This window comes from Lipophrys pholis (assembly GCF_963383615.2).
Source record: "Lipophrys pholis genome assembly, chromosome: 2".
NCBI lineage: Eukaryota > Metazoa > Chordata > Actinopteri > Blenniiformes > Blenniidae > Lipophrys > Lipophrys pholis.
In genome coordinates this window covers 20,042,366-20,067,854 of record NC_137636.1, presented here as the reverse complement: position 1 = coordinate 20,067,854, position 25,489 = coordinate 20,042,366, and the positions used below count along the sequence as shown (strand labels likewise).

The 25,489-nt window shown below is 40.4% G+C and overlaps 1 protein-coding gene across 2 annotated transcripts in view; it reads right to left on the bottom strand.

The window, feature by feature from the left end:
* The window catches only part of mdga1 (MAM domain containing glycosylphosphatidylinositol anchor 1), a 181,563-nt gene that overhangs the window by 117,061 nt on the left and 39,013 nt on the right, over positions 1 to 25,489 (bottom strand). For both annotated transcript variants that reach the window (XM_080458769.1, XM_080458770.1), the window contains exon 3: positions 10,874 to 11,013. In XM_080458769.1, the coding sequence (XP_080314895.1) occupies positions 10,874 to 11,013 (140 nt within the window). The remainder of the gene's footprint in view (positions 1 to 10,873; positions 11,014 to 25,489) is intronic.

Genomic DNA, 25,489 nt, shown 5'->3' with positions numbered 1-25,489 from the left:
CTCGGTAATATGAAACCGGGTTTGAGGCCAAATTACAGGAAGCAATTGAATCATCAGTGTTCACAATAACATAATCATGTTGAAAAGAATAAAGATGTTGACAATTTGGGTTGTAATTCCAATAAATAAGTTACTATTTGATACAAAAAGCCAACAGCTGCATAAAAACATTTGATTCATCATCATATTAAAAAAACAAAAACGATTGTCTTTAAAGTGAGGCAATATGAATAATTCATGCTTTTGGAAATGTTTGAAGGGTTTTCCCAGCATTTGCTTGACCATCAGATGGTTGAGTCAGAGCAGAACAAACGGGGGCAGACAGACTCAGCAGACACACGCTACTCTTTCCAATGTGTCAACAGCCGTCAGCTGCAGTGTCAGCCGCTACCTTACACGCTCTGCCCATGTTGAATGTGTTAGTTGTAATAAGCAACGGCTAATTAGCACAAGCAGGGCATGAGGCGGAGAAATGTGAGCCCTCTTCTCTTTCTCTTTTTTTTTTTTTTTTTGGGAGTAGGCGCAGAGATGGTGATGTCATTGCTGAGTGGCATGATGATGCCAGGCTGCTGAGAAATGAGAAATTAAAGGAGAGGAATACACAGGGGAAGTGGGGGGAAAAAAAAGAAGCAAAAAGCCAGAGAGGTAACAGTGTTACAACGCATGCTAAAGAAATACAGATTACGCCATTAGTATCCAGTTAAAGGAGACAAACCTACTGGTTTAACTAAAGTTCCTCACTGTAAGAAGGATCTGAATATTGGAATTTAGTTATTAAGTACATCTTTGTTGCACCTATAAACATGTGTCTATCTACTGCGGCTTTGTGTTTATAACAATGAGAACCAAGTAAATGTTCTGGTGACACAGCGGATGTAACTCAAATATCACATCTTTGATATCCGACCTTCAAGTTGTCATAAATGTACAGACAACTAAATCAACAAGCAAAGACGTTTGTGCTGGAATCCGTTCCATCCATAAAACTCATCAGAAACACCCAAGAAAAATGGTCCTAGTTCTCAACTAAATGCTTGACAAACTATGTGTTTGTACTCGCAAAAACAATACTATTGATCAATCTTAACCATTTATGGGCACGTTAACAAATTTGGAAATCCCTAAAATCCTTAAATACTATCAAGTCATACATTTGCATGCAGGAACACACATATATGCATTCAGTAGATGTTCATTAAAAGATTAGCAATATTATGTTTTTACATTTTTTGGGGAAATATTCAACAATCCTGTCACCAAATCCAATACATTTTACAAGTTAACTATCACAAAATATAATATCCCAAAATTTCACATGGTCACATGGTGCTGGAGACAAAGTGAGCCAACTGATCATTGGTTCATCGTAGGATAAACGCAGACACTCACTTATGGGCAAGTTTGAGTCCCCGATCAGCCTCAAACACTTGAACTGAGATAAAAAAAACAATGTGCCCAGAGGCAAACATGCAAACGCCACATAGCAAGGACTTGAACCAAGTATGTGCTCGCTGTGAGTTGAGACTAACAACCATTAAAGAGCTCTGTGGTGTAAAATAAGATTAGTAGTTTGCAAAACAAAAATGACGATGGTACTTACAGTAGTTTTAACTGCACGGCAAATATCAGTTAAATGTTTCCAAATTCTCACAAATGTTAATGTGACGCATCAAATAGATGCACTGAATGGAAAGAGTTTCCGAAGCACAACAGTGTTTATGTCAGCGTGAGAAGTTTAAAGCGGCAGTGTCATGCACCGTCATTATTTTCCTCGACTGAAAATAAACAGTCAAAGGACCACAGCTAATTAACCTCGCATTTTGCAACTTAATGGATTGCGGAGGTTGTCAAACTTTCCCAACAAATGGTTAAGAAAAATGCATAAAATCCACATAAAGCACCTTTTCATTTCTCTCTCGCTGCCTCTGCTCACCCTCTTTTTTAATAGTCTACTTCCTTTCCACCGCTCCATTTTAGTTTGTGAGCACAGACATACAGTACAGACACTTAGACCTTATCTTTATTATTTTTAGTCTCAGAGAGAGGTCTGTCGACAAAGTACAGTGCGTTACCACGGCAGCAGACACTCCAGAGACACTCAAACGTAGAGACGAGGTAGAGCAGAGTCCAGTTTAGAAATTGTGCATCCAGACACATCATCACCAAGCACCAGTGTTTTCGTTTTCTGATCAAACTTGATTTGGTCTTTGTTGACTTTCTGTCTGCCCGGCGTAGCCAAGGACACACAGTTCATGCTTACTCAAAAAGCACTTTGAGTGTTTTAATCCTGAACAAAAGTTAAATATCAACACCAAAACTTCACATGAACTTCATTAAGTTCAAGACACTTAATTGAGGCGACAAAAGTGGGATGGCAAGTTGAAGGCCTCAAAGCACTTATTGAGTTAAAAAGATACACATGGCACGAGGAGGCAATATATCACCAACATTAGATCAAATTTAAAATACAGCAGAGAAACAACTCAAGTACAGTTATAATTGAGATAAGTGATAAAAAAGCCTCATTGTGAATGCAGGTTGATTGAAAGCGAATGAAAACATAAAAAAGTGGTTTTCAAAGTGCCTATTTAAGCTGTTGGCTTCCAAATGATATGATTTGCACTGATTTGTTTGACCAACAATTTCAGTAAGAAATAGCCAAAAATGGGAGAACTGTTAGTTCTGAATAGTACTTTGGAAGTTCCGATACAAACTTAATCTGCAATAACAAGCAAAAAAGGGAAGGGAAAAAGCCTTATGCTCATATTCCAAAATGTAAAATCACAAAAGCTTTTTTTCCTGCGGCTTTCTCCACTTAGAAGGTGTCTTACTGAGAGTCATACAAATAGAAGGTCAACAAAAAATCTTGTCTGCTAAGTTACAAATTATCTGGTTAATTATTTAAACCCCATCAACTCAAGGTGTTCAGAGCTTTTAATGACTTTCTGGTTATGAGTAAGTGAATAATAAGGGTCTTTATCAGGTAGGTTAAGAGCTTTACAAGTTTGCTGCAGGGATAGTAAGACTTCATCAGGTACAACAGCGAGATGAAGATACTCTCGATGAAGGGAAATACAGGCTATGTTTTCTTACTTTTAAACAATAACTAATCTGTTCTGCTCTGTGGGGAAAATAATTGTCTGGTTAATACAGCTCAGTGAAATATGGGGGTGGCAGCATGATGCCGACATATTTCTTTGGAAGCAGTGACAGGGAGAACTAGTCAGAGTTGATGCAAGGTCAAATTCAGCAAAATACATAGAGGAACTTGAGTTCAGGATAAAGAGACTTGACACTGGAATAATGGCTCACCTTTAAACATGACAGTGAAGCACAGCATGCAACTAATGTCAACCTACGTCTCTGCAACATGGATCCTGTAATCCTGGGTACAATTAGGCCCCGTTTACACGACAGCGAGTACGAGCGAATCCGCAAAACTTCCTACACTTTTGGGGGGGCATATCTCTCCCCCTAACTCCCCTTCCTTCTGGTCATGTACTAGTAAACAAACATGGCGGCCGCGTAGTGGTATGACTCGCGGTCCATATTCTAGTTTTATCGTCCATATCAGTAGTTTTACAGTTGTCGTGTGCTCTCCATTTTCTTCCCGTTTATAGCATATTGTCCCCTGCACGCATGTCTGTGTGGTTTCATTACAAAATCAAGCAACAGCACCCTCCCGTGGCCCGGCATACTAACTACATCGCTGTCTCTGTGTCCGCTGCTGCAGCGTAAACGCACTCCTTTTTTTTAACAGATTAGGCTTTGTCACGTGAAACGTTGTTGTGTAAACGGGGCTTTAGTCTGATGTGTACAGGATGTCAACCTGAACTGAAGGGCAGAAAAGGAGCGTAAATAAATAAATAAATAAATAAATAAATAAATAAATAAATAAATAAATAAAATGTTTTGTACAATGTGACAACTGACCTTTCCGCTGTGATTGTATGTCAGTAGGATCTTTGGCAGCAAACCAACCCACCAAAACATTGAACGAGGAGTGAACAATGTCTTTCAGTGGAGCAAAACGACTACACAAGATGCAGAGTTGCCAAAAGATATGAAGCAGATGCTGCATCTTCCTGTATCTTCCATTGAACGTTTCCAGGAAATACTCGCAGATATATTGTCATCTGGTCTTGAGTCATGAAAACACTCCAGTGGCCCACATACAGCAAGCACAGTAAACAAAAAAACACAAGCCAGTTCATTCTGCCTTGATTCCGTCTTTACCTTACATGTGTGGCCAATCTATACTTCTTATTCAGCCCATTACTGCCATTCATCAACATTTTTTTTCTTATCATGTCTTTCTATTGTCCAAGCCCTTTGCTTCTTTTCATACTAAAGAACACATTCATGTTTCATAAACTCGCCATATGGTTGTGGAAAAAACAACATGGGTGCTTTTTTTCTGAAGCATGTTATTGAAGTTTTTTTTCTTCAGTTTAAAAGGGAGTGTCCTCAAAGCTAGCCCAAAAAAAGAAATCACTTTTGAGGGTTTTTCGTTCTTTTCATAAAATATGCCTCACTATAAATGATACTAATTGTTTTATGTTCACAGATGGCGCATGTTCTGTTCAATCAATATATGTTTATTTCTTTTATCACTCATCATTCATTTTAATTTTGAAAATGTCCATCTTGATCATTTCTCTTTTCATTCTCCTCTTTTTTTTTTTTCTTTCTTCATCCTCCTAGGGGTCAAACAGTGACCTTGTTTGTGTCTCGGTCGTGTTCCCACTGAGTGCCTGTGCAGCCTCATGCTGCCACCCGATCGGCCTTGCTTTCAGCCTCACTATCGATCGCCTTCCACTCACCCCTCAAGGACGGAAATCCAAACCCGTATTCCAGACCGCAGCGCCTCATCTCCCTCCCTCCATCCCTCCCTCTTCCCCACTCCTTCCTTTTCTCAACCTCGCTACTTTTTTCATCTATAGCTCTCTCCACCTCTCCTTTTTTTTTCTTGTATAGGATTCATCACATACGCACACACTCATGCAAGTCTCAAGGTTGCAATGACCAGCAGACCCATGAATAAATAATAAGGAGGTAGGAATCACTTTCAGAAAAACCATTTACTCTCCTATTGTGTTCTTGAAGAAACGAGGAGAGTGTGTGTGTGTGTGTGTGTGTGTGTGTGTGTGTGTGTGTGTGTGTGTGTGTGTGTGTGTGTGTGTGTGTGTGTGTGTGTGTGTGTGTGTGTGTGTGTGTGTGTGTGTGTGTGTGTGTGTGTGTGTGTGTGTGTGTGTGTGTGTGTGTATGTGTGCGCACACGCGCGCGCAACAAGAAAAGCTTTGTTGGTAAGACTACAGTGCTTTGTTAACTAAAAGCCTTGCTGTCCCTGGAGTTAACTTGAGCAATGCTACAAACGTCTTGTAGGTGACCTCTAACATAAAGGTTTCATTCTTGTGTTTAAACTTTGATTTTTTTTTACTTTTTCTCCATGGTTCTCAGGCATATAATCAATAAGGTCGTCAGCAGGACTATACAGGAGGTGGTCATCACTTCCATCTTTTTGCTGCCATTTTTCAATGATCCATTAGCGTCAGTTTGGACCGGCACTTCGCTTCCCACCAACACCATATGCACACAAAATCCACTTTTCCCAATCCCAACTGCTCCTCAGGTGAACTAAGTGTTTCTGACTTGATGTATGGTTTGCTGCAGCTGGTGTGAAGTGTAGAGAAGATAGAGCAGGGAGAAAGCCAAAAATAAACAGAGGAAGAGACAGAGGGGGAAAGAGAAATTAGGAGAGCTCGGTGGGCACAGGATGAAGGAGTGAGAGATCAGTTTGGAAGAGAAAAGAAATAAGACAAGAATGAAAGAAAAGTGGACAGGAGAAAGACACAAAGAGCAGACAATTTGTGGTGGGAGAAGAAAAAGAGACAGATACAGAAATAATATGAAGGTAAAGGCTGCGTTAGAAAGAGGACGAAAGGCGCACAGACAATGGACAGAAAGTGAGAGAAACGATTAGATTTCTCTCTTCTCTGTATGGATCAAGGTGAGGGCTCCCTTTTCAATCCAATCTAGCTCAGGCAAAGGTAAACAATCAGTCTTGATAAAGGATTGGATAAATCCTCAATCAGACTCATTCTCAGTAAAGCAGCAGTTTATTGCTCTGGCTTCACATGGCCAAATTGGATCCCCCCCCCATTTTTGCTGGGAGAGGTGACAAGAGAGAGGAAGAGCACAAAAAGTGGACGGAAAGTCTACATCGTTACACCTCGAGATGGCTCATATTAAAGTTTTTGTGGAGATGACGGTCTCTGCATTAAAAAATAATACAGACTATAAAAGTCTGCACTCGTAATTCGTTTGGACTGAAAATGTAGGAAGATCGTCTGCCAATCAGAACTCATACATCATATTCCTATGATCTTAAATAGACCCATCAAAATGTGGGACACGAGCAGCTCCCTCGCAAAGCCAGAAACCAGAGCGATAAAAGATTCTGAACTGCTAGGAAACAGCACATCTGATTAATAAAAGATAACGCTCTAATGTTTTTTAAAGAGCCGGTGTGGCCTTCTCCTCAGTGAGTGTGTTTATCAATAAATGTGTTATGAAATGTCGTCAGCACAAATTTGTCAGAGTATTGTTTCTCAGAAGAGTGAATCCAGAGCGCATTAGGAGGACAACCACGCTGGAGCAAAGCACATCCATAAATGATAACCGAACTGCCATGAAACTTGCACACTGTAAATGTCTGCCAACACCTGGCGGCGAAGACAAAACTTCTCAGTGAGGCGGAGTTCAATGCAGCATGAGCTACAACTTTTGTCTGTCTTGTCCTTCTTCTGGTTAATACTCACAATTGGATTGTACAAAATGTCACGTCGGCCATCTTTCAAAATGTAGCTCAAGCTGAGTAATAATCTTTTTCGTGAAGTTGCTTTGGGTTTGGTGGTTTTTACACTCTCAAGTAAACAAGATGTTTGTCTCACATCAATGCTAATGAAGCTTCTGTGCAAGTTCAATGAGGAAGATCTGTTCAATCCTGAACTTCTTCTCCCTCAAGAAAATGTGCATATTCCAGCTGCTGTTTTCTTAATTTGTTACGCTTTCCCAACATGCATCCTGATAGACACATTTGATGCTATTTCTTTAATAAAATAACATTATTTTTTTATAGTTTTGTCATAAAAATATTTGGTCAGAATTTCAGAATTTTGTATCACTTGAACAGGCATTGATGTTATTTTCTTCTGTTTAAAGCTGGGTAATTTACGTCAAGAACCTAACAACAAACAGTTAAAATGCAAAACACCAGATGTACCAGATACAGACAAAGAAAGAAACTTTTACACTTTTGCCAAAACAACACAAACTGACAACCACATTGTTGTCACTCAGACCTCTGAAAATCCAGGTTTGGATTTTGTCTCTGGATGTGAAGAAAAAAAAAAACCAAACAAAAAACATGCAGAGAGAAGAAAAATAATCTATGATATGTCATTTTTTTACTCAGAGTGACAAGAAAATAGGATGGAGAAAAAATCCCATGCAATGTTAAAAAAAATCTGTTTGCTTGAGTGCAGGAAAAAGGAGGGATGTGGAGATGTGAGGCTGGATGAAGGAGAAGTTGGGGTGACAAGGATCAGGTTATCAATACAGCCAGTGAAGTGCAGTGGAAACTCTGTAAGCCCAATGGGACCCAGTGCAGAGTGCTGCAGTGTGCTGCTCATGCAGAAAGTACCAGGACAGAGGTCAGCACACTCACTGTTTATTTCCACTGTCACAGGCTTGTAATCCTAACGATCTCATTGTTGTTATTGCAGGTTATCTGCCTCTTGGTGGCTTTTATGAAGACACTGTAGAAGAGTAATATATTTATGAAATAATACATCAGTGTGTCTATTTTACATGAACTGGTTCACTTAGCTTTTTGTATCTATCCAATCATGTGGCAGCAGCACAATGCATATAGTCATTCAGCGTGCCATCGCTGGTCTTACAATTCAACGGACCTGAGTCCAGCACGTCACCTTTGGAACGAGGAATACGACATTTAAAGTAAGAACTAACAAATTAACAGGACACATGTAACATAGGATAACTCATGACTCGTGGGTTTGGAAAGGCTATGGTGATAAAAAAAAAAGATGAATATTATGAAGGTGCATTGTTCTTTCATCTTTTGTGATTTGCACACTTGTTAGTTTTAGTTTGGCTATCTTTGCTTTCTTCAAGCTTGATTTAGTTAAATAAACACACATCCCCGCGGGCCAATACTTCCTTAAGGTGAAAGAAATGTAAAAAATCTTCATTGAAATGTAAAGCAACAAAGATTCATATTCCATTCACACTCACACAATACAGACCTGCTTTGAATGATATGTATAATTTCTGCTCATGTTTTTGGTCCAAATGAATGTGGAGCTGAAATGTTATCTGTTTGTCTTCTTTTGTTAGTGTGTGCCTACAAAACACATCTTCTCACTCACTCACACACACACACACACACACACACACACACACACACACACACACACACACACACACACACACACACACACACACACACACACACACACACACACACACACCCCCACACACACACACACACACACACACACACACACACACACACACACACACACACACACACACACACACACCCGCACAAGCGCGAGCACATGCACTTACTTAACCAATGTCTTTCTGCCGGCGGCAGTGTAAGTCTTGTTTGCTAACGCATCATATATTTTACATTCTGACAATGTGACCAAAAGTGATCATTATTCAAAATACACTCCCACCTCCGACCTGGAGAACAAGCAATCACTGACGCAATTTCCTACATCTTTGAACAGCTCCGGGGGAATGAACTCGTGTAGTGTGTGTTTTTCAGAGTATGTTTTGTATAATGATCATTGTTCTAGCGCTGGTGAAAACAAAAGTTCTATTTAAAGTTGTATTTGTTTTTTCCGCACATGGGTCGTGAATGGGATGTGCGTGTGCATGCGTGCGTGTCTATATAGGGAGAAATGGGGGTGAATGCATGCGTGAAAAAGACGGAGAAGGCTGAGTGAAATAAGAGAGAGAGGATGCCGATAGTTTGTGTAGACAGGTGAGGTCAACAGTTCAGTGTGTAATTAAACGCTGGAGTGTCAAACAAATTATTTGGCATCAGCAAAATCACATTATCAAGGAACTTCTCAAATGTGCACACACACATGCACGTGCACACGCAGACACAAACCGAAGTCAACTATGCCTACACACAAGCCCTTCATGCTGATGTAATGCCACTGGACATGCACCCCTGAGGAACACTGCTTTTTCTCACCTCACACACACACACACACACACACACACACACACACACACACACACACACACACACACACACACACGCAGTACCTCCACAGTCGCCTCAATTCATTTTACATCTACCTCTATAAACCAGCGCACGCACGCACCCTGGTCCTGCTTTTACTGGACTTGACCCAGGAGACGACATACGTTCTCTGTTGGACGACTAAGAAGTAGCGTGTGTGACATGAGTGACAGACCAACAGAGAACTAGAGAGATGTATACAGTATGCAAAAACAATTATTAGAGTAGCCTATATTTCTTGAGAGGAATTAAAGGAATTATTCACATTAAAAATATTCACTGATGACTCTATGAGAGCAAGAGCTGAACTCTTCTTCTTCACTTCTCTCTAATGGTGTTGAGAGGAACAGACTTACATCAGCAGTGTATTGAAGTGGAGTCCAAATAATTTCATGGTGTGATTGTTCATATGCTAATTAATTACTTATTCGTATACATACGATCATCTGTGTGTCACACTTGCGTAATATTATTATTGCAGCTGCTTTTTTTGCCTTGCTACAGGCGAATGATGTAATTGCAACTGTTTACTGCAGAGAGCACATTAACCCGGCCGGTTGTGCTGTGGAGATAAATCCTGACATTTAAGAAACATCTTGCCTTCATTGTGCTGCCCCTATTCATCTGTACAATGAAAAAAACAAATAAACTGGTAGTGCCACCAACAAGACAATGGGCAGAGGACAGAGCCAGTCTCCATCAGTGTTCAGTTGGTTGTAAAAATGTGGGTATGATATGGTAGGTATGTAATGCAACACAACTACAAAATCTATGACACCAAAAACGTGACCTCAGAGTGGACGCATCCATGAAAGTGTTCTTGCCAGTACACGTCATGTTGTGTAACTGAAGCCAATCATACAAAATGTCCACAATGCCTGCAGTACTTTTAGTCACCAGTGTGTTTGGCCTGAAGTGCTTGTGTGAGAGCAGGCGCAATTTGTAAACAAAGCTAATTTGGCCAGATTTAAGGAGGTGCTCAAGCATAATAACAACATCAGCAGCGTGATCAGACCTTAGGCTTTGCCATATTCATGTTATGTAATTGGGGCTAATGTAAATATAAAAAAAAAAAAAACAGGCTTGAAACTTAGACCACATGCAGAAGGAAAAGTACTGAAAACACTGAGATTATTGTCAGTACTGTTGAAAAGTAATTGATGAAACTGCAAAAAGGTACAAGCAGCTCTGAATGGAGAATGAAACAGAATTATTTAGGAGATGTGCCAACAAATTTCATTTGCACTAATATATGACCATGTGTATGCAACCTAACACAAAATAATCTTCAAAAACAATATTAATATGTTTATAGGTCTCTCTCTGTGTTTCATGTTTCTCATGGGCAAACTGATGAGGTAGTGTAACGTTTCTTATAGATTTCTTTCAGAGCTACTTGAAGCATCTCTTACAAGGTTTACTTGAGCAGGAGTACCATCTGTTTGCTCAGTAAAAGTCTATGAACATACATGTGAAGCTGCGTACATTATTCAATGTTGTGTGGCAGGTGTTGCAGGAGCTTACCTGTGGTCGCGGGTGTCCTTTAACAATACACTGAAGCACTAGCGTGTCTCCTTCTTTGATAGTGTAGATTCTTTCGCTGATGTTATCGTCCTTGACATTACATGCTGCGCCTGAGTGCACGATCTGGGCGTTGGCTGGAGCTGTGAATGAATGTATGGGTGCGCGCACACACACACACACACACACACACACACACACACACACACACACACACACACACACACACACACACACACACACACACACACACACACACACACACACACACACACACACACACACACACACACACACACAAATAGTCAAGCCATACAGATGCACACATGTACACACACAGAGAGAAAGAAGAAACACATTACATATTTAGTAACATCTCCACAGAAGAAAAATAAGGCCATTGTCTTGTGCATGGATAATACTAGTGCCTGTGTTGAGAAATCTGATAAATCTTTCACATTATTACTGCATCACACTAACAGAGCTTTTCATAAAATATGCCTGAGTGCCACAAATATCATCATCCGACAGGTATTGGGGAATTGAAATGTTGGCATTCATTCATGGGTGGGAAATTCCTTTTACTGAGGGAGCCTACAGTATATGTGGAGGCTGGAGCCATTGGTTGGACCCTTTTGTGAATAAAAAGCAGAATGTTGCATAGTTCAGAACGGCGCCTCAACTTGTTCTCCACCAACCCGCCACGTCTTGCTAAAAAACTTAATATACTGCATCAGTCTTTGTTTTCTGACAATTTAAATATGTGTCAGTTGATAACTGCTTGCATAGTAAAGACAGCTAAAGCTCAAAAATTAGCTATGTACACCAAGTCACTGTTCACCTGACAACCATTGACTGCAAATGGCGTTATTTTTCATTTTTTGTTCCAGAATAATTTCACATTCAAACAATCGCCATACGCATGGAAACACTGTCGTTTGCATAATCAGCCACTTTGCATGTGTTTGTTGTCATACAACCACACACGCAAACACACCAAATATAGTACTTTATAAACATTGGGGCTTCTTTAAACTGCCTTCTTTCATTGCTTCGGCACACTCTGTAGGTTGTCTTAACCTCCGAAGACCTGAACTAGTGTAGTATTGTGGTCTGGACAACCCAAACTAATGTTCACATATATGTGGACACCAGGTCTGGGAAGGTTGAAATGAAAAGAAATCGTTTAAAAACAACGGTTTTCAGTGAAAATTGCTTGTTAAAGTTGTAAAAACAATAATCCAGCCAACTACTGCATAACCCAAAATAATGTCCGCATGTGTGGACACCAGGTCTTAAGACACTACCATTTTAACAATCGGGGTCATGGCGCAGAGAGAGAGGACAACCTGGAGAGTAGTGTTGTAACAGGAGCTTGAAGTAAGTACTTGTTAGCATCTATTAGCATCTACTAGCATTTTACTTTAGCATTTCCTGTTGTAGTCTTTAATTTTTCAACAAAACACTCTCTGTGTAAATGAAATTTATTTTTTTTAAAAAGGCAGCAGGTTGCGGCAGGTTGCGGCAGGTTGCGGCAGGTTGCGGCAGGTTGCGGCAGGTTGCGGCAGGTTGCGGCAGGTTGCGGCAGGTTGCGGCAGGTTGCGGCAGGTTGCGGCAGGTTGCGGCAGGTTGCGGCAGGTTGCGGCAGGTTGCGGCAGCTACGATTGCGTCAAAAAAAAAGGCACTGTCCGGTAATGATCGCAGGCTTACGAGCACCGACTCCGCAGTCTAGTGAGCCTTGCACATGGTGCGATGTATGGCTAACAACGATTCTCCCAAGATCCAATCTTTCATCTCCAACAGCCGAAAATCGCAAAGTATATTTGAGCCTTTAGTGGGAAATGTGTCTGCACATGTTATCTGAATAATGCTTTAGTAAATAGACATTGCTGGAGTAAAGTAAACTGAAAAGAGTGAGCAGCACAAGAGTTATTCTGGAATCCACCATTGACATAACCACACACGAGCAGAAACATTATTAAACGTGATCGCAGCGTGCAAATGCAGTGCTGCAAGTTTGACAAAAAATGCATTTTTTCCATTTAAGCTGTCTTCAAAAAGGGCATTTTTTAATGACTCTCAATGCCACTGTGTGTGGAAAAGAAGTTTTTAATGTTCTGTCTGCCTGATAAATGTCTAATGAGTTAATTGCTTGTCTCACGTTACAAAATGCACCTAATGAAGTCATAGATGTGTACGACAGCACATCCAAGCACGTCAGATGTTGTGATAAATGAATGTAGAGATGATGCAGCAGAAGCCAAAACAAAATGCAGATATTAAACTGAAAGTGATTCCAAGCTATAGCTTGCAAGTAAAGTCTGCATCACGGCAGGTTTCATCGTTTTTGACCTCAAGCCAGAGCTGCCTTCACACTGAGAAATTTGTCGAAGCTGTCAAGTTTGTTGCAGCGCGAATTCAGATCCCAAAGATCCGAGTTGAAGTCTGAGAGGACTCAAAGGGCAACTGAAGGCCACCAACATACCAACTTATGTGAGGCAACACTTAACAACTGTATAAAGTCAAATATTACTGTCGTCGAGCCACTTCAATCTGAGGATGTTCAAAAAGTTTTCAAAACATTTTTATCTAATTTGTTCTAAGTGACTTTATCACATTAATCTTCAACAAATTCACTCCGCACTCATGCAAACTTTACAGCACCGTGGACACAACAAGCTGTGATGGCTGCTGCAAAACTAATAGATGATAGATGCATGAGTGAGCTTTCTGCAAACGACAACTACAATATCTGAGTCTGCACAGGGCTGACCCTTGTGGAGGCCTGGCTTGCGTGCGAGTAGCCTCAGATGGCTTCACCTCCGCTATGATGAGGGGAGACAAGAGAGAAGAGGGGAGGGATGGAGACAAAGTGAGAGAAGCAGCGGGTGAGGAGGAAAAGGCCAGAGAGGAGCATGAAACCCCAGAGAGAGGCGTGGGGGGACAGGGCGGCACGATGATGTGATTAGCATCGATTCATGGGGAGAAGAAATCTTCACTGCACTCCACGACTGTTATCATTGGACAGACAGGAAGAAAGTGGGTGGCCTGTTCACCTTAAACATCAATGCGATCGGACACAACGACGGCTGGCACAATCTGGGGCCAGAAATAATGTTCTAAGAAAAAATAAAAAAGGTCTAAATATACATCTGCTCCAGCATGTTTTTCTCTTATGGAACAAGTTGGAGTTGCTAATAGCTTCAGGTATCAGGACACAGTGTTCCTACCCACATGCATTTAAACATTTCTGCTTAACTCGAGAAGATATAATTTCTCCTACTCCAAAAGAAGTAAAAGAAATCGACTGTAAGTCCAGTACCGTTGGCTTAAAACCAGCCTGAAAAATGTACAAACCCTATGCCCAATCAAAGCATCTGTGCTGTAATGTTTCTGACAACTATAAGAAATCCTTCCAGTCTTTTTTTTGTTGCACAGCTGTTGTAGCCTAATTTTCTGCATGGGCATGTTTAAAAAATGCTAAAAACAACACATGGCTGTTTGTGGTATGCTTTACTCTCCGCTGCCAGTACGTCATTGCTGAGCTCCATGTATTTTAAGTAAATGTTGGCTGGTTTTAGAGCGTAGATTTTGACAATGTGTGATAATAAACTGTCTTGAAATTCATATTTAATTGTATTCCACAAGGTCGACAACAGAGCAGTCAATCATTTACTCAAGTCTCTCGATTATCCTTCCAAACGACAAATTAAGACTAAGCTAAACTAATCACACTTTATCAATCCCCTTGGGAAAATACATATTTTTTCCTCGGCATTGACTAATCCGATTTCTCGGATGTGGAGGGGCAGCCTCATTACAGCGCTTCAGGAAGCTGATGGGGGTCAAGGATTATGGGGACCAACAGTGGTGACACTTCAGCCGGGGGATTCGAACCTGGGAACTCCCAATCCCAAGTCAGTTTTTATAACCTCTCGAATCACCCCGGTAACCTTCTGATTGAAAACGACCACTCCAACAACTGCACTCCAGCCACCCCAAATTGTATTCACCATGACACAGACATTTCTCCACTGCTGTTGCAATATGCACACATGCACGCTTGTCTTTTCTGAGTGCAGTTTTTTTAAACAAGTGTCTTTCTATTGCTGGGAAACTTGCTAAAAGAAATCATTTGAAGAAACTTCAAACTACACTTGACGACAAATCCCAAGACAGATGAGAAAGTTGTAAATCTGAATTGAGTTTAAACAGTAAGCCACCCAATATGGGATGTGAGATTTTAACTGATTCGATTTGAGTTCTAAGTATAAACTTCACATTTGCCCACAGCTTAATCAGAACAAGTAATTTTCCATACTACTGCTGCGTCAAATTCATTCTCACACAAGGGAGCTGCTCAGTGTAAATACAGACTTCATACTGGATTCGGAGTGGATCCAGTGGAGTGGATGGGGGTTAAGTGCCTTGCTGAAGGGCACACTGAAAGCTGTTAGTGTAAGAGAGGAGATCATGTCTTATTTATCTTCCCTCCCCATCTCTAACAGTTTCCCAGTTAGTTTACTTTTCAGTAACGAGCAAACTGTAACCTCTGGACAACAGCTTCTCTTTCGCAAATCTCCACCAATCAGTCAAAGGAAATGTAACTGATGAAAAGATTAAAGTCTAAAGACACAGCGTGGGCTCAGCGGAGCTTTGTTCCAGTGGTGTGTTGCACATCTCTGAAAGACGAAGGGCTGATATAAATGGTGAATAATTGTCTCCTTACAGCTTATTGGCGTGTCTGCATTAGTTTGCCTCTCTGGAGAGGGAGGGAGGTCGGACAGAGCGGCTCCTCTGTCTGCTCTCGCCTCCAGCAGCTTGGCTGCTTCAACTGTCTGATCGACTAGAGAAAGGCAGTGAGAAAGAGGTGGAGGAGAGAAAGGAGAGGAGAAGAAAAGGCAAAGATAGGTAGGAAAGGGTGAAATAAGCGGAAGATAACAAAGGGAATTGCGAAAAACAGAGAAATATAGGTGAGGAAAGACTGAACGGAAACAGTAGACCCAGGGAGGAAAGTGAAACTATAGATAGAAATACCACAGAGGTAAACAGTCAGAATGAATCAGAATGAGAAAGGGAGGCAGGCTTGAAGAGGCAAACGAGGGATTTGAGAACGAACCTGAGAAGGGATCAATGGGTAAAAGCATTTATTGTGGGAGAAAAGCATCGAGGCAGATGGTAATAATACAGTCAAATGAATGGAGAGAAAGTCAAAGAAAGGAGACTGAGTAAGAAGAGGTTGGAAAGGTGGAACACTCCCGAAGCACTGCCGGTCAAAAACTGCCAAAAGCAAAACAAAAGAATGACGCAAACAAGAGAACTTAGCCTGTTAGAAAGGCATCTTCCTGTCTACTCTCTCAAAGATGAACTGGGTATAATTAACAACCACAAGGAGAAATAAAATCACCACAGTAATTTAATCCACGTGATTACATTTGTATGACAAGTGTCAACTTATTTGCTGCAAAACAAAATCCAAACTTGGACTGTTAACACCGGATTCTATCTATCTATAGCATATTACATCCACTGCTTAGGTGTGTTGTTGCTTAGCAACATAAAACACACATTACTTATCTCATTTTATGATCAAAGTGCTGAAAAGGGCTCAATTAGTCAGTTAATGAATTAGTTTAATCTTTTTCCCCGTCTTTCTTAACATACCTGCAGACTTGATGGTATCCATGCACTTCTGTGACAGACATGTTTTCAAACTACACATTGTATGATAGAACTAGAGGAGACAAATCTCTCTTCAGGGTGATGTACATGTAAGCAATGAGCCAGAAGACCTGGGTTCAACGCCATTCTGCATGCAGTTTCACTGTACTGCGTTTCTCTGAGTATATTTAATCTGGACATTCTTGGCTCCTCCAACAATTAAACTGGAACATGCTCATTTGGTTACCACTATTATGAGTATTGTTTTAATTATTATGTTTGGACTGATTTCAATGTTATGGCTGTAACCATGTCATCAAATGTGCAATGTGGAATTGTAAGCACTTCTGTCTGTTTTTACATGTTTATTCTTAATTTTCAATATTGAAAGTAATGTTGTTTTTTGTTTTTTTTTATTGTGTGACATATAAATGTGTGGCATGTAGTGAAACTTACTTATGATTGAACATCATGAGCACAATTTTTGAGATACAATAAAAGGGTTCGGAGTTATGGTTACAGGAGTATATAAACACAGAAACACAATATGAAAGGCTGCCGGTAGTCCAAACAAATGGCAAAAGTCCAAACGGAGAAAAGGAGAGTCGCAAGGAAGTTATTAACACAAAAACTGGACAAATATTTTGTCCTGCTGAAAGTGCATCAATTCAGTAAGTATAGAAGCTGATCATCAGTCATAAAGGGCTGCTGTTTTGACGGCAATCTATCAGGCTCTGATGAATCATCGATCAAAACTCTTCTGGGAGATGCCGATTGAAAGTGTTGCCCATGCATTATTGGAAACTTTTCTGAGACACTCAATGCACATTAGTTGTAAGTGAAATATAACTATCGGCAAATGCCCCGTCTGATTAATTGATTTGTCACCGCCTGCCATGTTTGTTTTTGTTGAGGGGACAGGACATCTCTCAGTAAAACTAATGATGAGACAGGAGAGCCGGTGTCAAACCACACTGACAACTTGACGGAGTGCTGAGCAGCGTGTGTGATTGTGGCTGAAAGAGTGAATGAATGCGTACACGCTGGTGAAATGTGAGTGTGCATACATGAGTGTGTCCGTGTTTGTGTGCATCTCTGTGGACGTTACACTGTATCTTGCCTGAGGAATCCCACGGAAGGTCATGAATCCTGTCGAACATAGAGCCACGCAGAGCATGATTGATATGCGTAGTTACTTTATGGGGGTTGCTCATGCATGCAGATGAGCTCTGTCTCAATTCGCTTCATTCACCAGAGATCGTTTAGATGCTTTGGCCCTTCCTCTGCCGTCACAAGCAGAATGGCAAAAGGAAACTACAAGGCAAAAGCGAGATAAGAGTGCTGGAGAGTGCGTACCCACGAGAAAAGTCAAAGAATTTATTGATTAACTGCAATGGAGGGAAGTGTTCATTTGACCCAGAGAAACACTCTGTCACACACACACACACACACACACACACACACACACACACACACACACACACACACACACACACACACACACACACACACACACACACACACACACACACACACACACACACGCAGAGGGAAAAAAAACAGGCTTATGACTAAAAGTCCTGGGGACTCACGTTGCCTCAGCGTTTTATCAGGATTCCTCAGTGCAGACAGGGTGGTGGGAGATCAAATGGTTGATGTCATGACCTCGTCCTTTTCATTTTGGCTCGATTGGAGCTCCAGATATCAAAACGCATCAGGAACATTGATTTAACTTTTGACCTGACCATTTAATGGCTGTTATAAATGAATGGACTAACCTTCAGCTCCCTCTCTGATGCTTCCAATCAACAGTAAATTGCTGTTTGTCTGCTAACACGCTCAAATAACCATCAATGTTATTGCTACTAGATTCGTTGACTGATCCAAAATCTTGATTGTGTCTGGATGAAGAGAAAGCTGAAGGCAAAAATTTTGTTTGTTTCTGCTGTCTTGTGTCTCTTTTTGAATAAGTTTTATGGATCATCAACTGTACCTATAAATAATTCACTTCCTGGCCGGTCTCACTTGAATCAACAATAAAAAATAAAAAAAAGATGCCTTACAAAGGAAGATAATTACTTGCAGGCATATCACTGAAGTCAGTTACTGTCAACATAAAAAGAGACACACTCAAGAAAAGACAAAAGAAAATGTTCTCCGAAGCGCTTTAAAAATGTGTCATATAAGTTTTCTTCTATTAGTTACTATCAGATCTGAAGTTAAGAAAACCATTGCATAACATTTGTGCTAATTAATGTTGTTTGCTCATTTGCACAAATATCCCAAGAAGAAACATCTAGCTTTGATATCTATTTGAAAACGCCATTAAAATCAAAGCCTTGTTATTGAAAGTGCGTGGGTTTTTTTTTAACTATTATATGAAAAAGTGCATGTTTTTTTAAAAAAAAAACTATTATATGAATCTATGATAACACTGACATTCGACAGTATTCATTTTGGGGCCAAACAACACACATTCACTCAGTATATTATAATGTTCCTCCTTTTTAATTTAATTTAGTACATGTTAAATGTTAGACCAGACCTATTTATAGGCGGGCAGGAGCATTCAAAGAAGAAAATACTCCAAAAAACTAAACACTAACCAAAATTGCTGTTGTTTCATATGGATGACCAGGAAAGGCTGCAGACTTCATACAGTCAAACTACAGCCAGTTGAGTGCTTTGTCAAGGATAAAGAAAAATGGCCCATCAGAGTGTTTGGGGAGGCTGGTTGGTATAGGCTGTCATACCATGTGCGTGAGTGTGTTTTCCATCAGAATAACTGTAAGAAGACATTTACAGTGTTTGAGCCAACAAACATAAAAAAAAAACAAAAAAAAAAAAACAGCACAAGTAAATAAAAATGGAATAATTGGAAAGCAGAGGAAGATCTAGATAGGAGAGTCCAGGCAACATGTGCTCTTAATATCTAGGGGCAATATCAATCTCTGGCAGTCAGAAATCACTGAACTATTGGAGGAAAGAGGAACAAAAAAGTGAAATACTTTGACTTTTCCTACATTGTTTCTTCAATACATTCTCTCATACCTTTACTGGGAACTGCTTCACCCTGATACAATTTACAAAATCTTTTTGCACCATAGCTATGTGGACTGCTGCAGAGGCACCAAGAAGTTACCAAAAACAAGTCAAGAAACAAATGTAATAAATTCAGCTAAAACAAGCAGAGGGCAACCTAATGCTGGAAGATAAAGGGACATGAGGTCACTGCCTCGCCTATAAGCAGGCACATTCCTGATGTTCTGAAAAGGACAGTGGTTACATGTAGACAGAAAGATGCAGAAAGACCAAAGAAAAACAAGCCAGAGGTGAAGAAGTCAGGGTTGTGACTGCGGTGGAAGACTGGAGTGATGTGAAGTGATTGGAGGTTTGTAGAGCGCGGTCAAACATGATTTGTACTCCTCCATAGGAGTGTGTTTGCCGCACTTGAACTTTCTCAGGATGAAAAGATAAAGAGAAGAGTGAGAGGGTGAGTTTCGACAAAGAGATGAAAACCGCTTAGATCTTTGGCACAGACAGAGGAGTGAGAGAGAGAGAGGGGAGGAGAAGAAGGGGGAGGTGGGGAGGGAGGGCAGGGGGGAGAACGGAGAAGACGAGAAAGTGAAGAGAAATGTGTGACTGGCATTCTCTTTGTTAGAGCTCCATTCAAAAAGCCTGTCGTATTCAATATATACTCCGCTGGAATAGACAGACTGAGAAGAGAAGAGAAGAGAAGAGAAGAGAAGAGAAGAGAAGAGAAGAGAAGAGAAGAGAAGAGAAGAGTGTTTGTTTCACATTTTGTTGGAGTTATTCTTTTAGCATAGTGTGAGCATCATTTAGCAGTCGTGTCGATATGCTGGTAAAAGCATTGCACCAACTAAATGGCCACATTTGTATCTGCTACATTAATTCAACAGGTTCAAAAAGCACCTGAGCATATTAACAATCGAACAACGGCGCGGGAACAGATCGAGGCTGGGTGTCAATGCAGAGCCGGTAATGGCTCTCACTTTACCACGGGACATGCACATAAATGCAACTCAGCGTAAAGTGGTTTATCTTTAAACCTGCCTGTAATAACACCGTAGCAGATACTTATTCTCTGCTACGTGCAACTTTGACTATACAACCAACTTGGATAGTGTGCATGCTATAATGCTGAATTTCACTGCAGATGTTCATCTGATGTTTCACTGGTATTGGAAGAAATTATGTTTCAAGTCATTAATATTTTTGTTTTGGTGATTTTTACTTCAATTTGTTACCATGAGCAGCAAAGCTGTTCACCTTTCTGTTTTGATCCAAAAATAAATTAAATGACTGATGGGTAGATTAATAGATCAAGCAAAACATGTTGGAATATGCTTTTCATAAATATAATAGGTATTAAAAACATTCTGATTAGTGTTGCTGTGGATATTGAAGTTGTCGATGCAATTCAGCTGTAACTGAACAAGATCTCCAATCACCATTAATCTGAAAGGCAGCAAAGCATCATTATTAAAACAACACATATTGATACCTTGATTACACTTTAAAATGTTTGGAGACAGCAATCGACTAATCTCTGCTCATGCACACTCGGACAGAAATAAGAAAATAAACGCTCCAGACGTACACTTCTCTCAATGGCGCTCCGTCGTGGTATAGCCATCAGCCTCAGGGTGGAAAAACCAAACAACTAACCTTGAAGTGATTAACTTATTGTTTTCCTCAAGTGTAGGAACTCCACGTTTAATAAAATCCACACAAAGTAATGACACTCCTTAAGGTTTGTCATGGTTGTTCTTAGCTGAACAAGAGTTTCATTGCATGAAATGTTGTTGCTCTGATGATAGGCCCACTGTATCATTTGGACGTCTCGGCTTCTACCTGACCTGTCTCACAGACATGGAGTTCTCCTTTTAAACACTAAGCTCCCCCCAGGGGGCTTTCAGGATATATCTTCATTGACATATTTTAATAGTCGGAGACTGAGCTTAATTGGGCACCCTGATGAGGAAACTAAGAAGCCCCGCTATCTAATGTGCCCTCTTCTCTATGACTGTCGCCCTGTTTGATGCGAGCAGTCCCATTACATTTCACATTACTCACAGTAAAAATAGCAGGATTGTAAAACTGAAAAAAACCAAGTAATGCGTCACTTGGGAATAAGTTGATGCTGAAGCTCGGCTCCAACCACTTGCTTCGTTTCAGTTAACCCCTCGGCCTTTTAAAGAGACACAAACATCTGCTCAGAGCAGAGAATTTCAGATTAGGCAGGAAACACAAGAAAAGACCACTGACAGCAGCTGAAGTTTTGAAGTTCCCTTGAAGGTTTGACTCCTGTTATTGCATGTGTGTGTTCACAATGTGTGGTTGTGTGTTTTTTGCTTATTTCTTTGGTTATATGACATGCAAAGCACCTTGGGTGTAACATATGGTTTGTCAAGTGAATGTTACATATTTGGAGGGCAATGTGCATGATGAGGGGAAGAGGAGAAGGAGGAGGATGTTTCTGCTCTCTGAAACAAAGAAGAGAGGGGAGGACTGGAGGCAGGAAGAGGATATTTCCCACAGAACATTGAGCGCAAAATGTAAAATGAAAAGAAGTTAAGACAAATGAGTGCAGTGTGGGGGTCGTGTGTCTCACGTCATCTGTCGACCTGACCTAAGCATCATGTTTCAGCTCCCAAACAGAAATGTTCACATTCATACAGAGAGTGAGTGTACCAAATAACCAGGAACAAACGTAATTCCTACACAACTCCAAATATAACGGGTGAAGCCATAAAACTGAATGTCTTTCAAGGTCCATCAAAATGTTTTGTCTATTTAAGAGTAAAGGTGTAGATGCAGTTTGTTTAAGGTTAGAATCAGGGTGTATAAACAAACTCAAACAATTACTTATGATGGTCAAGGTTAGTGGTGAGAAGCTAAAACCTGAAGGATGCTTTATGTCAATGAGATTGTCTCATAAAGCTAGAACCATGAGAGAGACTGTGCATGTGCACGTGCGTGCCTTTCCAAGGAAACTGCATCAGAGCGGCCAACAATGCGGAGCGGTCAGTCCAGGTGAAGCGGAAGGAAGGAAGGTGGTACCAAGAAAGAATGTCGATAAAGAAGAGAGCGAGAAGCAACGCTTGAATAAAAGGTCAGAGTAAGAGCTGGAGGTAAGGAAGCAGGCAGGAGTGTGAGCGTGTGGTGGGGAAACCTCACAAGCAGAGTAGAGACATGATGTGGAGCGAAGGGACGACATTATGCATTTCATCTGTTTTAACGGCCATGCCAATAAAGTGACTGAAATTGGAAAGTTCAAATTTAGAGCAAATAGGGTGAGAGACAGCCAAAGAGAGACTGTCGGAGAAATTCTGAGGTGGACTGCAGTACAGATAGACAGACAGGGGAAGAAAGGAAGTGATCCTAACCAGTGCGGTGGGTACATCACGTAGCGAGGGAGACTGAGAAAAGGTGAAAAGGAGAAAGCATTAACAGTAGGCAGAGACAGAGACTAAATGACGGCCGCATGGAGAGTGGGTGAAAAAATATGAAAGACTGCAATCATCACACGTCTCAAATGGAACTCCTTGTGAGCCTGTCAAAACAGCCAGACTTTGGATATTGATATTAGTTTCACATTGAACTGCAGAAGCTATTTGACTCATTGATAAATAATACTTCATTAATGTGTCACACTTTGTTTCACGCTGGCCTTTTTCAGCTGCTATTGAGATTTAATGAAGTGCCGGCACACCATTAAGGTGGGGCAAAGCCTCTCCGTGAACAGAAAGAGAGCGACAGAGACCGAGAGGGAGCACTTTTTCATGCTCAGCAGCAAAAGGGAAGGAAAGCATGGAAGCATAGAAACTAAAGACAAATCCTTTTGAAAGTTCGATAAAAAAAAAAAATAGGAAAACAGGCTGTATTTATACCTTAATGTTTTGTTTTTTGATGATTTTTAAAAACTTTTGTGAACGGTCCAGGTAGGTTCATGTCACTCACGATCAGGTTAACATGACATATGTGGCACTTTTGTCAAGTGGTGACACAAGTTGTGATCAATACACTCAGGAACATGATTTTATTGTCGTCTTGCAATTTTGATTTGTTCTTCCATCTAGAAGTACCCTTTCTCTTGTCCGTAATTTGTTGTGGCTTGGTTGCATGTGTGTTGTTGTTGTTGTCTTTCTCTTTAAACACTTCATAGTCTCAGCCACTCACATCTGCCCATTGGGTGGACATCTTGGGCAGTAGACTGACCAAACTGCGTGATAGATTCCACTTTGTCATTCAACAAGGGCTATTATAAGGACACACCATCCATTACCCAAACTGCAAAATAAACAATAAATGAGCACATAAAACAGCATGGTTTGCCTCTATACGTTCTTGACGATAGCTGCATTCTTTGAAAATGTATTTATCAATGTATAGTTGCTGTGACGCTGAGGTTAAATCAGCTAGTTGGCAGTCAGATCTTGGTGCACACGGTTAATTTGGTCTGTTTGAGTCAATCAGTCGTTAATAAAGTTCAGCACGGTGAACTGCAAACAGCCATCCCATGAGTGGGATACACTGCTTGGCTGCCGTGCAGAACTCAACATAACACCGCTTCCTTTCAGAAGTCGATTAATGAATCACTGAGAAAAGCCGACAGCAGGTGAGTTAATGTATGTTTAGAGTTGTGGATACATCGAAGCTACCGAGAAGGAAAAAAAAAATACCTCCTTGTTCCACTTCACCATAATTCATTTGAAGCTCTGCTGTAATAACATTTCCAGAGCAGGCACTTGGCTAATGTACCTTTCATTTCTGTTCAGTCAATAAGCAAGTATGCCTCAAATCTCTGCGTCCTCTCTTGTTTTGTTTTTTTTGTTTGAAAGTGTCATTTCTTACAACATGCAACTAATAAACCTCACTTTTTTTTTTTTTTTTAATTAAGCTCATGATTTGAAAATGATTTATTTTTGTCAAAATTAGCTGGTTAAATAGAATCTAATTGGATTTTAGATACTATTGCAACATGCATCAAGATCAAAAGAGAATAACATTAATTTTTTTCATATTGTACAGTCTCACATTTCTTTTTTCATTACTAGAAGGTGACTCAAGGTCACTGTTGCACTCTTTCCTATCAACAGTCAATCTCATGGTTTATAGATGCAGCTACGTGCCACATAAATTAAATTTTTCTTTGACTTGATGCATCTCGCAGATTTAAGACGGCCCACTCTGTTTAGTTTATCTTTTAGTCTGTTTTTGCAACTGTGTGACACAGCTGAAAGGTGACTAACTGGAAGACGCTAGAAATTAATATGAATACAAATTAGTGTTGTGCAGACTGCAATGAAGATGCACATGCAATCTACTTTAAGCCAATGCTGAACAAAACAACCAATCGAATTGTTCTACACGATATTTATTTATCAGTAAATTAAAGAGCTAAAAACATAATAACGTAGGAAGAGGACATTTTTTGACAAGGGTGTAAAGTGATGCTGTTTAGACACACGCCAAACTGTTTATCATTCAGAGCAAGAGAATGATGAGAGACTGTTAAGGTGTACAGGAGGATAACATCTGGAGTATTTGGCAAAGACAAGCTGTGATAATTAGTTACTGACGGTGTGCGTGGAGGGGAGAAGGGAAGGAGAAAAAGAAGACGATGCATGTTAACAACTATTTTTTTTTTGTAAACCAGAAATCAGTAAATCAACTGAAAACAACTTAGCGTGTAATGCGCTTGACAAAATTCTTCCTCTTATACTGAGCTATTATTGAAATCACCACATGGCTGAGAGCTTTATAATTCACTGCAAATATAACCCTTCTAAAAATAGTCGCCCCACTTCTTTTGCATGATGTCCAGTATGAACAATGTCAAGAGTCTATGTGGACAAAACAAGGCCGAGACGAATCAGAGAGCAGGAGAGGTTTTAAAGAATAACCGCAAGTGTGAGATGTCTTATGAACAAC